The following is a 16,644-nucleotide window of genomic DNA, read 5'->3' on the forward strand; positions in this document are numbered from 1 at the left end:
TTAGTTTGTTGTAAAGATGTATACTTTAATAAATTGCTTGCTTTTGTCTACTTTTACAAAAAAATATTTTTATTGAATTCACCTAAACAACAATGCACAGTATTTCAGTTTCGTTGCGTGAATATTTCTATACAATTCTCAAAGAATACGCCTAATTAAGTACAACTAAAAAAAAACGAGTGATAAAATAAAAGCGTATCTATTGCGTAATCGAAGAGTTACAACGAACCATATTATTATTTTTTGCAATCATGGTAGTCTGTTAGAATCAAGAGTCATATGAATAACTACCGGTTTAATCAAACAAACGACTAAATAAAAGCAGATGTTTACGAATTGTTTATTTTCTTTATTGATTCTCAGATCGTATATAAATGATTTCTAGCGTTTATCACTTTTCATTGAGACTGCACTCGCTTTTTAGTTCTTTCAGTGCATCAGGATACTAACAATAAAAGTATCAATAATGGATTACGAAGATCGCTGAATTCAATGGAGATCACAAATCGATCTAAGTTCGATAAACATTAGAAATAAGGAAGCATGAGACAGCCGTTTTGTCTTGGTATCAAACTCCTTAGCAGTGCGCAACCACCACCCTATACCGGGAATTGGACCCAGGGCCGTCGGCCTCACACATAAACGCTTAACCTCAAGACCACTGGACCTGGATTCAATAGTGTTCAAGTCTAAGTTTGATCAACCCACGATAATGCACGACCATCTTCCATTTTTTTAGATTCAATTCCCGGTTACAACGTTGTCAATGCACGTTGATGAGACGAAACGACAGTTCAATGCTTCCAGGTATTCAATAGTTGTCTAGCTTGGATTGGTTCGTGATCTGAATAAAATTAGCAAGAATTAGGATGGTCAAGCAAGCAGCATCTTTAAAATATACACTTTAACCTGAACAAATGAAGAGTATATATGAATGGATAGAAATGAAAACTATCGAAATCTAATAATGCAATATTTTATTAACTAAATTCAAAGACAAAATTTTCTTTAGTAGAAAAATTTCCAATTCATTTAACGTACATAAAGGTTGGTGTACAGCGGTTAGATTCATGAATTTATTGTATAAGGACTAATGAATACACCAGAATAGCCAAGAATTAATCCTGCTATTCAATGGTTGTAAGTAGTGATTAAACTACTAAGATTTAAACCTAGTTGTTAAATATCAAATGATGGCATGTGGTTCCCACGGTTCAATCCATTAAAAGCTAATGACCAAAATTACCCTTAATCATTTAATGACATTCATTTAATTATGTTTCGCAAAAGATGTTTTAAAAACATGATCAGGAAATAGAAATAAATAGTGCGAAACGTTTCCAAATTTAAAAAAAAGAGATTTAGGACAATCAAAAATATGTGATTAATGTCATAATGCAGTTAACAACATATGTCTTATAACCATTTATATCTTTGCCAACTATAAGGTTCCATTAAATCTTCCGTATACTAGCTTAATCCTATCAGGTTATCTGGACCATGTTAAACAGAATAAGATACTGTAATCAATGATTCAAATAATTCAATGATAACTGCAACAATTAAACGTCCTGCAAATAATGAACAAATGGATGTAAAATGAATAATCCAGTACCATTTTATTATATATATATATATATATATATATATATATATATATATAATATAAAACGTATAAGTGTAGAATGGAACATTTATGAAATTTTTACGAAGCCTTTATTGGCGAAATCTTACGTAGTAATCATATTTGGTAAAAAAACAAATGCATATAACAAACAGCTGCAAACGAGTAACCATTTTCATCTTTCTTCAAAATTATCCACCAAAATCATTATCACTGATTAGAGTGATAAAATGAAAAATTTATGAAAACATACGGACTTATTCAAAAAGTGGCATTACTAACAATAATAATAATAAAGCTACGCTGACGGCATTGGGGTGGTACTTGTTCATTACTTTCGATATAACAATGAAGAGCACAATCCGAGAAACAAATCGAAAATCAACAACAAAATTTATGGGAGAATGATTATTGTGTACGTGTGCAAAGAAGATACATTTATTGAGTTATATAATGATATGGAGTTACGAATAGGTCGAGTGACAAAAACAACTGATAATTCTAAATGAAAAAAGAAACGTATTGCTATAGTATTGTGCATCAAACAATTTCGAGTAATGTTTTAAGTGAAATCTCGACAAATCACTCAACTGTTGAAGATAGTGCAGTTTATCATCATCAATGTATGGAAAATAAACATGTTCATTTTACAGTAATATGAGGAAAGATAAATCGATGACAATAATATATGTAAAGATAAAACAATGACGATCAAATATATGAAAAATGATCCGAATTGAGTAAAGGAAAACAATGTGTACAGAGATGATTTATCAATTACATATATAAAAGTGTCAACCTGATAAACGAAGATTTCCAAAAAAAACAATGAAATTAGCATTTAAGTCACTAAAAGACTATTTTCATTCATTAATTTACAAATTTTAATGACCATCAACATGTATACACACCTTACAATTTCATGGAATTACTTCTGTTCAATAAACGAATATAAAATAGACATTGTCGTGATGAGCTGTCAAATATTTGACAATTAAATATGAAAACTGTTGATGATTGTAGTACAATGTGGAGAATAACACACATCAGGATAATCAAGTACAATTATTTGAAATGATTTTCACTACTCATAACATCTAATGCTTCCAAGAGAACCTCCGTTGGTCCCTTTGAAACTTCAACAGCATCTTCATCATTAGTATAATCTATCAAATGTATAAGAAAGAAAACAAAATTTCACTAAATGTGTGGGCTAATGATACTACTCGGTTGCGTAAACTGACGTGCAACAGGGTACGAACATGGAACCTGGTGACCGAAAGTTGAATACCTCAATCAACTCACCAAGCCACTGCTCCACCCAAAAACCATACAATAAAATCCATCAGAAAAAAGTAGAGTAACAATTTTAAAGAGGATAAAATTATGGAAGTCCAGAAATCCCCTATAATTTATCGCGACAATATACAGCAGTGGAAACTATAAACTTGACAGTCATATCATAAAACTCGTTTTTATTTCAATGCTTCAGTAAATGAACTCACGGAAACTTGTTTTTTTTTCAAAATTATAAATAATCGTACCACTGCACGGTGATTAAAGTTTCAAAAAAATCTACTACATGACACTAACAGTTGAAACCTACTTGCGCAAAGGGGTGATATTCCTTGCATACATCAAATTAAACACAGACCGGGCCAGTCAGTCATACACAGCGTAGAACCTGATACGTATGTACTTCGGTTCAAGTTTCCACATCACATCAGTCAACGAAAAAAAATTATTTTAAGATAAATCCCAGAGTAGTAGGAGTAGTAATAGTATCAGTAGTAATCGAAGAAGAGATAATGAACAGAAAAAGAAAACAGACCATGATAAGTGTAGGCAGTAAGGCAGCTGTAGAATGGACCATATAAAATAGTATAAGAATATTATGAAAATAGAGGTAAAAAACATAAAATCCGATGGTAAATCGAGTAGATACTCACTAAAATAATACACTTATTCCAAACTTTTTTTAACAATTCCCTTGTTGCAAGCCTATAGAAATTGATAAAACAAAGAATATATGAACTTGAAAAACAAAGCGCATCGAACAAATCCCTAGACTTTTAGCGCAGTACACCGTAACTGCTGTGATATGACAACGACTAGTAGCTTGAAACTGATGAATAAAAACTTGATTTTTAACAATGGATTATTTAACATTACTACTGGTTCAGAACATTGTAGAGACGGATGTATATTCTACTTCAGAAGAGCATCTGTACATAATTTCAAAATAATAAAAAAGCGGATAAAAGACAAAGCATTACATCAAAAGCAAACCTAATAAATTAAAGTTCCACTATTTTCCAATAGCTCAAATAAAACATTCTTTAAAGACACACAATCTGGAAGAACGAAATAGAGTAAAACAACGTTAAAATATTATCAAATAGTTGCTGTTTCTGAATTTTAGAGTAAATTCATTATTATAAGATGGACTGTTTCAGGATTAATTTCAATAGATTCTAAACCATTAACCAAGTACAATTTCGTGTTCTCTGCATATTCGCTGCCTAAAGTGCGGTTAAAAATCCTATCTGGATTCTTAGATTGTGGTTATTGCAGTGACGTTCAAACCTGTGACTAATTGTTTGTTAATTGAATGATTAAATTTTAGTCAATGCTTCATAGCGAAGCTGGAAAAATAAACCTATCTAACTGGTAAATATGTTAGTAGAATAGAAGTTTACAGTTAAAAAAGAAATTAAACGTACTATTTGGAACATGTTCATATGCATCAATAACAGGAGGTTCATCCATGTGTACAGATTCACGTGGCGAACGAACAGGTATCTTTATTGAAGGTTCTTCAGAACTTTGAGAAGTATCACACCAATTACCATCTACTAGTTGACTAGTCAAAACTGGAATATCTTGATTCATTGTGGAATTCACATCTTTTTCTTCAGTGGTATTATTGTTACTTTCATCATTATCATCGTCATAGTCATCATCAAGCACATTTGAAACTTCCGGACCATTATAAGGACGTAATTTAGGTAAACGAGGTGATAATACTGCTGATTTAGTGGTCCAACCAACTGGACGCTGTGATAAATGTGATCCTAACTTAAGAGGACTTCCAGCTGTTGCTTTTGTACGTAAATGAAGTTTTGATGGATGTTTATCAGGAAAACGTTCACTAGGAAGTCGACTAAAACTTTTACCAGTGGAAAGTTGCTTCCGACGTACAGTGAGATCGTGAGTAGCACGTTGATGGCATGTAGGACAAAAATATACTTTAGGAAGCTAAAATAGAGTAGAAGTACACATAGTATGTTTGTATGATATACAGGTTAAGTAAGAAATCATACAGTTTTACGCAAAAATATACATCAAATGGAACCATTAACAATTGATGAAATAAGAAGAGAATCGGCTACAACCGATTAGCGGAGTAACAGACAATTACTACTTTTTCCAATGAAATTACTTTGTAATTGAATTGTGAAAAAAATCAACTATCATATAAATTTGAGGTTCCATTAGTCAATATAAGATACACAAACATCAGTTTTATTAGGTTGGAGACTGAATTATTATCCTTCATGTAATACAGAGTGCTTAGGCGCACACCGCTTGAGAACATGGAAATCATAGAAAATACTAACTGATAAATCGAACAGAAATAAATGTATGACCTAGGAAACTTTTGTATCGATATTAGTGAATACAACTCACATAACAACAGTATGGAAAATCAATTATACGGAAGTTATTAACCGACTAGATGATTAAAATTTATAGTTGAAATCAAGAGTCAATTGAAGCTACACCACCATCGAAAACCTGGAAGCACTGGACGGCCGTTTCGTCCTATTATGAGACTCCTCAGCAGTGCGCATCCACGATCCCGCATTCGCGAGATTCGAACCTAGCTTCAATTGACTCATGATTTCAACTATGAGAAATACTGAAATCTCCACAAAACCCTTTCTCTGATTAGAATTTAGATAAGTATAAACAATAATTAGTCTTCCTTCACAGTAACCAGTTATATCAAATTTCTTACAATTGTTTTGTAAATCTCAACGAAATAAACGAGTAGTTCTCTGTGTAGGACTACAATGATGTATAGATCGTTTTAAACTAACAACATCACTGTAACTGTGAATTGAACAAAGCTAAATAGAATAGCGTTGATGGTTTTAAAGACCAAGGAAATTAACCACAATCACAAAGAGATGACTACATAAAGTTAATCACACAAATCCTGTTACAGTTTGAGTTTTCTTTTAAACTACTTACATCAACTAACCATGTGAAAGTCAGTGGACCAAATCAACTTTCATTACACAATCTACTCATAAATATTGCTACCGATATTATCGTCAAAGTAACCGCAGTGAGAAAATAAATTTTAAAAAATATAGAATACCTGGAAATGATGATGAATCCCGACGCATATCTGATGATACCATCGACAACACGCCTCACACTGTACCCATTTTACAGTACCAGTTTGTGGATGTAGACATGGTCCTGCTGGGCACTCGTCATCTTCGTAATTAGACGCTTGATCATCTGTAGCACAATCTACATTCTCATCTTCACTTTCATCATTATTTAATATTGTTTTTGTTGCTACCATTGTTGATCGAGTTCCACTTAGTCTAGCATGTCTAAAAGCTGACCTTTTTCTCCCGACACTGTAACTGAAATAACCGGACGTCATTTTACGATACGGTATTGATTCATGTCTTGAGTGATATTGTTCATTTGTTGGTGTCTATGACGAATTTTTTGAAAAAAAGATAATAATTGGTGAGTTGAATAGAGAAAATTACAAAACACTGAACTGTAAACTAATTATAGATGAGAAATTATTGTCCATTTTACCTACATTCAATTACTTATTATGAAAGCGTTGAAAAAATTCTTCTACATAACACTGGAAAATAGTTTTACAACATCTACCAAACCAGACTTCATAACTGATGAATCTATGCTTAAATATATATGCAATGCAATACCTAAAGACTATGGATTGAATTGTAGTAGAGTTTAAAAACAATGGACGAATTTAATATTGGAATAAATTGACCAACTATCATTCGATGGATATCCCTAATGTTTGAAGTTATAAACCGTAGTATATTATTTGAAAAGGTGAAAATGTAAAACATCGACTCTAAAAATCCAAGTTACAACAATGCCCGGTAACCTCTGAAGCTACTGTGTTGCAGTATCTCTATGACCCTAATCAAGAGGTCATGAAGGACCAACAGAAGCCATTCTTGTACAGCTTCCTTTCATACAGCGATACCATGTTAGACACTGAAATCCACTAACATAAAGGTATTCTTAAAAGAAACTGAGCAACTCGGCAACGAAGTTAAGCAAATATAAACCATACATTTTGATAATCAATGATATCATTTAACTATCTTAAATTCAGTGGTTGAACTGAACCACAACCACGTGACACTTTAGTTGAAAGTCAAGTATTGATATCAGTATGTCATGGGTCAATAACACTGTGTATATAGATACGAGATATATCTTTGCACATTTTGTGTAGATAACATTTCATTGAAATATTTTTAATGTTAAATAATTACACCTTTAAAATAAAGTGAACTGTATATTTAAAAAATGTCATTACTCAATATTCATGTGAAATAAATTACTTAATAGTATTACTACAGTGAATCATAAGAAGTTATGAATAATTGTGATATAATAAAAATATGTACAAATCCTTTCTGAATGGTAAATTCTACTTTAAAGTAATATCATAGTACATTTGATCTACTAATACATTTTTAAAAGAGTATTTTAGAATATTAAAGATTCCCATTATGAAAATTAGAACAACACATATAAGCAAACAATTGTTTTCAATTAGGTCATCATCAGGCTTTACTTTAATATACTTACTACTATCAGTACACTTGTCTTCCCACTATCAACTTGTACTTTTAACTATTATGCGCGGTGACGTATCCTATTTCATTGTGATTAGTGACTCAAATTGTCCAGATTGGTTTAACATTTTCGTATAAATATTGATGTATGTTAGAGTAAAGTCTGATGACGATCTAATTTAAAACAATTGTTCGCTTACACGTGTTGTTCCAAAAGAGTATTTGACATGAAAATAAATAGTTCGTGTTATATCCCGAAGAGAATTATGAATGGTAACTTCTGAGGACTGTTTATGGACCAATATGATACGTATATTTCCTATTGTATAATTGTTAAGTAACTAAACTATTTAATATTCATGTTCCCTTTATTATGACCTTTATTTTGACCCATAGACTATCACTGTACGATTTACTATTCCTGAGTTATACCCAGTCTATTAATTACTGTTCCCAACATTCACAGCCACATTTGGCCAAATCTTGTACAAATGTTATTTTCTATTTTATGGTACGATGTGGTCTATTTGTTTGGTATATAAACTCTGTATGTTTGAAAATAATGATTCATATTGCAGAGGCTGTTATTGATGTTCTGGATTTAACTGGCTGGGCTAGGCAGATAGCAGGACCGACAAGTGCTCTAGACTGCTCGTACGGGTTTCGTGTATCATTGGTTCGATCGATAATTCACTGCCCTCCAATTGGCAGCATTGTTACGTCATATATAAACAGGGCACTCAGGACACTAGATATAACAGTTCAGAATTCAATTTAACGCTGTTTTATACCATCGACATATTTTATTTCATTTCAGTCACAACCAACCAGTTTTTGATGAAAAACTTATTTACCGTTTCCAAGTGTTCTTCGCTTGTTGACGAATCACTATATTCATTATTAGAAAAAGCGTGCGGACGCCGTACAAGACGTTCTCCACGATAAACACGTCCAGTTCTGCGAGATGCCATGCATAATTGGCCACTTAAAAATAAAAGGCAAACAGAACAGAAAATTATTCACTGAATGTGAGAATTGATAATCATCTTAACAAACAACATGATGTGACTGTACTAAACACAAAATAATGATTGGCTCTCTATTAGTGAATATCTGTATGAGATGTGAGTACGGAATGGCGTAAACATATCTATGTATCACAAAAGGTGTATGTTTGGATACTTTTATGTTACCGTAAAAAAAAGATGATTCAATAAAACATCTCACAAAGCATAGCGATCAGTCAATGAATAGTCAAATAATATTATACATTGTAGACTTTGCACCAAACTAAATTTCTACAACACTTGGAATTATCGAAATTAATAACGAATTAGATATCATACATATAGAGTGTAGTTGTTTGACTTAGTTTCATTACTATCAGTAGCATACAATTCAAACTGAATTAGTCGCTATATACATCAAATTTTATCGTTACTGTTGGTACTGTGTAATTAAAATTACAAACTTGAAACGTTCAAACAGTATTATATTACAGATAAAAATACCTTAGATTTCTAGCACGCCTGTTAGTTGGCATTTTACATTGTTTACTGTTAGATAACATTGTATGACATTTTTGTTGTAGCATATTTCGCATAGTAGAATTATAAAAATGTTTCTGTTCAGTGGAGCGCATAGACCTATAACCAATAGCGTGAGACGGTCGTTGAACTGAACGCCGACTTCGTACAGGCAACAAGCGTCTAGGTCTACCCATTTTATATCGTCTTGCTATAGTCAGATCTGATGCACGACCTCTTAAACGACAAGCCTAATAATGAAAAAAAGAATAAATGAATGCATAAGGATCTCGTTTGAACAAGCAGATGACTACGATGTATGAATTATATAATAGATATTAATTTGCATCAAGAACGAATAACGTACCTTCCTGCGAGGAATAAGTGTAGGATGAGTAATAGGATCTGAAACTGATGATGAACCACTCTGTTTTTCCTCTGCTTCTGAATATATCGGACTATGACGTTGGCGCTTTTGTAACTCACTATTTCCAGTTAAAGATATGTTGCTATCATCAGAATGTTCCATGTTTTTATTCAATACGTTGACAAAATTACCTACTGAACCAGAACCTCTTCTTTTTCGTCGACCAGCCCTCAATCGTTCAGATAATTTTGATTGATTTGATTGTTGGATATGACGTAAAATTCGTCGCTTAAGACGTTCTTCTTCTATTTTCGCAACAAATGGATGATAGGCACCACAAGATTCTGTTTCTTGATCGGAAGCTAAATGCAATTGCCATAACCATCGTGTTTGTGGTAAATGTACTTCTAATAAGCACGCTTCCATTATTAAATTTTCTAATATTTTACGAGCTTCTGCAGACAATGGGAAGTAAAATTTTCGTGTCGATTGTAAACAAGATGTTTTTCTTGTAGTTTCGAGGTCTGTTGTTGGAATTTTGGACTGACCAAGACGATTAACATTGCAAAGATCTCGAGTGTGGTTTGGTGATAAAAGTGGACCATGGTGAAGTTTATTAACTATCAATGACAATAATTCAATTAAAAGAGTTGAATAAAATCAAATACAATCTGTATATTAAAAAATGATAAATTAACCTATTCGGCTAAATAATGATAGTAACTTACTGTTGATAAAAAAGTGGTTAGTATAATAATATAAAATATAAATCGCAATACTATCAAATGTAGACCGCCCTTTAGAAACAATGGGGATCGAATACGGAGATTCGAGAAACATCCAAATTTGACCCGATGCATCACCACTAGGATTCAACAAAATCAATCAGATTTATGAGCTAACTAACTATTTCTAATGATTCACCACAAAAAGTGAATATAGAAAAAGATTCCTCACAGTCACAGCAAAGTTTTTCGTAAATGATATAACTAAAATTTAAACGTTTTATGACGTTTGTTTAGTCGTTTTCCTGGATTTTCAGAATTCTCCTACACTTGAGGCTCAAGCATATCAAAAAAGAAGCAAACCAAGGGCAAAAACTCTACTTCAAGGTTAGTTTATGTAGAGAAATTAATGTCATTTAAAGATTGATGAGTAAACTCGACATTCTGAAAACTTCAGGAAGCATGCTAAAATTGGTGGAGAAAACGGCAATTATCAAATAAGGTTTTAAAATACAATTCTTGGATTTTCTGGGAAGCTTTCATTGCATACGGACTGGACTAAATAGTTTCAAGTCACTTACTAGCTTCTGAAGACTTACTGGGGATTATTGAAGGCTACAAAAAATAACTTCGGCAACCAATTCTCTAACGTAAAGGGAGAACTAGGATAGTACGAGGCCAAATAGTAAAACTATCTTATATGAAGATTTCATGTCGGAAAGATGTCCTCCAAGTATTAGTTTTATAATCCCACTACCATGTAACTGTACAAATTTTTACAGTGTCGATGATGATTATGTTATTTATATGACCTCAATCTACTTAAGTGTTTTGCGGATAAAGTTTTGAGGATACTTGTAAAATTTTCAGACACATCTTTCATTTACGGACAATTAAAGTAACGTTCAGTGGATTAAAGCCTCTCAATGGATTTAGAATAAAATGCCAAACGACTAATTTTGAATGTCAATAACTATCGATCCATATGAAATTGCATCAGGCTGATGATTCCTGAAAACAGCTATAAATGAAACCTTAGTTTGAATTATTGATCACAACCAAGTACTCAGTAGTTATATATATATATACCCAAAATATGTAGCAGCATCTTTACTAAACTGTAAGTTGAATAGACTACGTAGAAGCTTAAGGTATCATGTTGTTACTGTGAATGAAATAATTAGGCATAAAGTGTATTAGTAGAGGAATATGTATGAAAACGGTGTAAATTTACCACAGAAATACTTGGTAGTAATAAGAAGTTATAAATTTTGGACAATAAGTTGAAATCAGTTTCTTAAACCCCACTATCCATGACTGAAAGCATTTGAGTAGAGAAAAACAACATAACTGATGATACATAAACATATATTTTCATATCTGAAACCGCGAGCCAATCTAAGCTAGACCACCATTGAGAACCTGAGAGCATTAAACAGTTGTTTCGTCTTAGCATGGGACTCCTCAGTAATGCCTACAGGTTTCCAATAGTGATCGAGCTTAGATCTACTCGTGATTTCAACTGTAAATATACTGCAATCTCCACAAGTCCCCAGTATTAATAACATAAGCATATAAACAATAAATATTAATCTGCGAAACAAGTACTATAGAATTCAACTTACAGTGCATTGAATCTGACCTATCAGTAGAACATGGGCTAAAACCAACATCTCGTTGATTCATAATTTTACTAGATAAATTGCTACGACTACCCAATTGACCAAATGAAATATCTGTTTTGAAATTACTGTACGAATGTCGATTATACACTGATGATAAGCTTAAATCTTGTTTCTGTACAACAGAAGATTGTGAATTTAAAGATGCTGAAAGACCAGCTAAAGCTTCAGCAGCTTCCGTTTCTTTTAGTTCACCTGAATGCGTGCATACAGTGCTATCTGATCCTAGTGATTGTGATTTAAAACCTTGTTTATAACTGGAAAATTGTAATTCCAAATTAGACAGCCTTGATGACGATGAAGAAGAAGAACGCATTTCATCAGGAACGATAAATTCACGTGGATTACGATTAGCTGACATTTCCATCTACATGAAACAATCAAATGAAAAAGACAACAATCATATTTACATAAAGTATTCCCTCCAAATCCCTATCAAAACGTTAAAAGAGTTTGAAAGTGTTTCATTAAACTGCTTTACATAATCATGACTTACTGGTAATCTAAAAGGTAGGCAGAAAACAAAAACGTATGATCTAGTAAAAAATATGAATCAGTCTAGATTGACACAATTCACTTAAGATCAGTGAAAAATAAAACACAATCATTCTAACAGTAATGGTAGTATTAGCAATAACAATTAGGCAGTTATCATCAGTAGTAGTAGAGAATTAAAGAAAAAGAAATGAAGAATAATATGAAGGATAAAGTAGAAAATTTAGAATGCTGGATGAATCTGACCAAATGAAATCAATTTCAAAACTCAAGAGAAGGATAGACTTGGGGAAATGATAGCTTTTATAATCTTAAGGATGTGAATAAATTCTATCTGACCTATACATGGAGTAAAAACTGTTACTAGATAATAACTTCATGGTTATAGTAGAGATAAAACTGGGTAAGTAATAACACAGACAAAAGTGACAACACAATACAATCCGATACTGAGTACTTCGAATTCGAGCTCTTGCTTGTGTGTTGTCGTAGTTCTAGACCAATAAGAATAAGTAGTATTTCGTTAGAATATTTCAAATTCTAGAGTCAAGAGCAGATTAGACCAGTTCGTCATAACTGTGATTTACGCAAAGGTTCGAGATCGTACAGTCGAATAATCTGGTTATGCTAAAAGATGGTTGAGACTTCTCAAATACATTGTTTATGTTACTAATATCAAAAAAGTTGATCATGACTCTTTTCAATTCAAATAAACCTTATCATCATTTACAATTTAATGTCAAATAAGGACGGCAGGGATTAAAAGTGTTCAAACCACATTTCGCCATAGACTGACAGCAGCTAATGAATAAATGAAAATTAAAGAAAACTGGAAAGCTGTTTGCTTGATGTGATAGTTCTTAGTCAGATATAATCAACGTAGAGATTGGTGCAAATGTCTATCACCATACCACATTGGGATAACAAGATGAATAACAGAAAAGCGGAAATGGTGAAGTAGCAATGACAATGAGAAAGACTGAAGATTGAGAATATGGTTCAGGAAGACGCAATACATGAGTTTTTATTGAAAGATGAATATCAGTAACTAGCATGTGATATACTCAAGAGTTCTTAAGCAACGAAATTGGTCAAAATCGATCAAGGACATAGAATATCCATTTAATGAGTTAAAAACATTAAGAACGAGGGTAAGATTTGGAAGACAGTTAATGAATAAATTTAACCATTTATGGAAAAGCAGCATATACATATATAACAAATAAACTTTATATTATTTTTTGTTAATGGAAAGGCGAAAACAATTGAAATAACGATAATAATTTACTTTGGACATTGTAGAATTCATTACTTTCCAGGGTGATTTAGCAGGCATTGAAATGTTACCAGCTCGTGGTCTAGATGTTGGTAAATATGAACCAACTGTTTGCGTTTTCGCAAAATCAGTATCAAGATAATCTTGTGAATGCGATATCATTGATCGAACAGTGGTATTTGAAGAGCGACGATCAGAACCTAAAGAACTTTTAGAAGAAGAGGCAAGATCAAGTGGTGATGTACCCTTTGCCGGAAGATAAAGTTTTTTCGAATTAGTTGGTATTTGAGAAGTATCAATACAATTTGAACTTGACATTAATTCCTCAGAAATATTCTCTTCTATTAAGTTGATTGAAGGCATAGTCATATTGGAAAAATGTTCGTAATCCGACAGAGCTTGTTTTAGTTCTGTATTAGACTGTAAACGCAGACAAAAAAAGTGAGGAAATAATAAAATCTATAGCGTAAAATATTCACAATACTAAACGATATTTAAAGGCGGGTAAAATAAAAAATAAACGTCCATTTTTCTGGCGCTAAATTCATGAAAACAATACGAAAAATAACAATAAAAACTATTACATACACGAATTTAAAACTAAACATAATTTCTAGGAACAGTAGACAGATAGATACCATCAACATAGAGCCTGGTACAGTTGTGTATTGGTCCAAGTAGCTTATATTAGTTGCTATCATAAAAGAGATAAAACAAGAGACTAAATCTTGGAAATATGTTTTAAAAGGACAAAGTCGAAAAGTACTCATGATGGAATACTTGAGTTAGAGATCGAGGGGAAGATAAGGATTGAACGCATCTGTGTGATTGTGACCGAATCTGAGCCATGTATTTCAAAGTATTAGGCCAGTGGCAGTAGTTATCACAGGAATACCAACTAGGCACTAAGCATCTATAAACATGGTACAGACCAACAGTCTATGACTTTACGGAATAATGATAAATTTTGGTTTGGTCACACGATAAACTAAACGCTTTAGTAAAGCAATGGAAATTAAAATAAAAATATTCATCAGAACAGTTTTTTATTTTATTCAATCAAAAGAAAAGTTGAATTCAAACCACTTCAATTGATTTTCTATGTAAATTACATTTTAATCCTCTTTCTAATAGCGCAAATGTCATGAAATCGCTGCTTTGATTTTCAGACAGACATTCTGGTAACATTCCTCATCTTATATTGTCTCTACAAAGCGCAAGATTTTAATTTATCAAACATACTAACCATACCTTTAGTTCGTTAAACTAAAATGGTATATTAAGTAGTGACAATAAGCCTGCATGTTTGTGGGAATAATCGTTTGGAATAAAGGATACAACTCAAACAAAGATTAATTAAATAACTCTTCTGACTTGAGCAAATAATCTTCAATAAAATTATTTACTTAATCTGTACTATGTACAGTAAGGAACACTGGTTACTGTACATAGTTCACCTAATTGTTAAAACGTTAGCCGAATGACCTAGCGTGCATAATTCACAATAAAACATAAGATGGTTAAATTGCTAAGGAATCAACATGGACACTAAAGAGAATGATTCTACATTATATAAATTCAACAGGTTGAAACATAATTGCAAACGACTTACTGCAATCGACTTTTGAATATGCTTGATAAAGGAAATAGCTCGATAACAAAGTAGTTGAACTGCAACGAATTCTGGAAACTGATGGAAACACAAACTCCTTTCATGTTCATTGTCGTTGCTGTTCGCTGTTTGGTCATGATTTGAATCATTATTGCATGAAAAAAGATTATTAAGTTCTGAGACAAAATTAAGGACTTGTTTTAGATCTGGTCTTAAACTACACTCACACCGCGGGCAGATGTATCTCATACGTTCAGTTTCTGAATCCTATAAAACAATGATAAAAAAATAATCTACTTCAAAACACGAAACAACGATCTTCATCTGAAACGAAAACCTTAATTAAAAGGAGTAAGAAACCAACAAATCAAATGATCATCTTCGAAACTTCTATAGTGAAAAGTGAAGCTCAAAACGTGGGGAGTTATTCGTTCATTAGAGACAAAACTAATGATAGAGCCTACCCAAAGAAATGTAACAAGTAGAATCCTAACATAACCGGTATCGGGTCCTCTACTTTATTCGTGTTGGTCTATTTAGTCAAATATCAACATATTTAAATAGATTTCAGTTATTTACTACCATTTTCACTCTTATTTGTTTTTTCCCTGAAATCACGCCTAGATATTGTCTTATCCAGACTTTACTTTTTCTACAGATAAAACAGTTGAGTCTCTGACTCTATACAACATACATTAAACGCATATCAATGCTGTTTTAACGTCCATATTGAATTTTTACCTGATTAAGTCATTTGAAATCCGTCACTAATAAATCAATTAAGCAGATTAAATCTTAAAACGTCAGGAAAATGAAACGCTTATTTCATCATAGATCTTTATAATTTATACTTTAAGTATGACTAAACTGAACAACTTTATTGATAAATATACATATTACTAAATTAAGCAGCCCAAAAGTTAGTTCATCACGAAAATCCATAAATGATTCAAAAAAGGATGAAGGATTCATCCAAAATTTTGTCTATTCCAGGACCATTCATAAAATCGGTTTCTTCTCTTGTTTTTTGGATAAAAGGTTAACTGACTAATCTGCTGATCAACAAGTATAATTATTATTCAACCAATGGACAAAAACTCTGTGAAAATGTCTTCAAGAGGTATTATTTTATTAATTCATTTGAAAGATTACACTATCATTTTTCAATAGATTAATGTGTGAACAAGCGGTTAAGGCAACCGGGTAGTATTATTATCTCTAGAACTTAGAGCGTAACTTATACCTATCTACCTGGTGAATGGACCAAACTCTACTAACCAGCTTGGTAATCCGATAAGCACATAGAAAACGAAGCAGGACAACTGTATACCAACTTAAGTAATCACACTCTAGACTGTTCTTCTTCCAACTTCGTTCAGATGAGTAAAGACTTAGAAAAACGATACAATTTCCGAATATTACAGGTTATTTTCTCAGTAGTTTAGTTTTTTTATCCGTTTG

The 16,644-nt window shown here is 32.3% G+C and overlaps 1 protein-coding gene across 1 annotated transcript in view; it reads right to left on the reverse strand.

Moving 5' to 3' along the window:
* Positions 1 to 2,689: 2,689 nt before the first annotated feature.
* Positions 2,690 to 16,644, reverse strand: part of Smp_156290 (putative jumonji/arid domain-containing protein) — a gene marked incomplete at both ends in the record, with an annotated part of 38,915 nt that continues 24,960 nt past the window's right edge. The window contains 11 exons of the mRNA XM_018799416.1: positions 2,690 to 2,790; positions 4,348 to 4,536; positions 4,612 to 4,787; positions 4,826 to 4,872; positions 6,012 to 6,362; positions 8,355 to 8,484; positions 9,012 to 9,277; positions 9,394 to 10,013; positions 11,870 to 12,167; positions 13,608 to 13,991; positions 15,184 to 15,450. Of these exons, the coding sequence (XP_018651207.1) occupies positions 2,690 to 2,790; positions 4,348 to 4,536; positions 4,612 to 4,787; positions 4,826 to 4,872; positions 6,012 to 6,362; positions 8,355 to 8,484; positions 9,012 to 9,277; positions 9,394 to 10,013; positions 11,870 to 12,167; positions 13,608 to 13,991; positions 15,184 to 15,450 (2,829 nt within the window). The remainder of the gene's footprint in view (positions 2,791 to 4,347; positions 4,537 to 4,611; positions 4,788 to 4,825; positions 4,873 to 6,011; positions 6,363 to 8,354; positions 8,485 to 9,011; positions 9,278 to 9,393; positions 10,014 to 11,869; positions 12,168 to 13,607; positions 13,992 to 15,183; positions 15,451 to 16,644) is intronic.

Source organism: Schistosoma mansoni, chromosome 3 (assembly GCF_000237925.1).
Source record: "Schistosoma mansoni strain Puerto Rico chromosome 3, complete genome".
In the NCBI taxonomy this organism is placed as follows: Eukaryota; Metazoa; Platyhelminthes; class Trematoda; order Strigeidida; family Schistosomatidae; genus Schistosoma; species Schistosoma mansoni.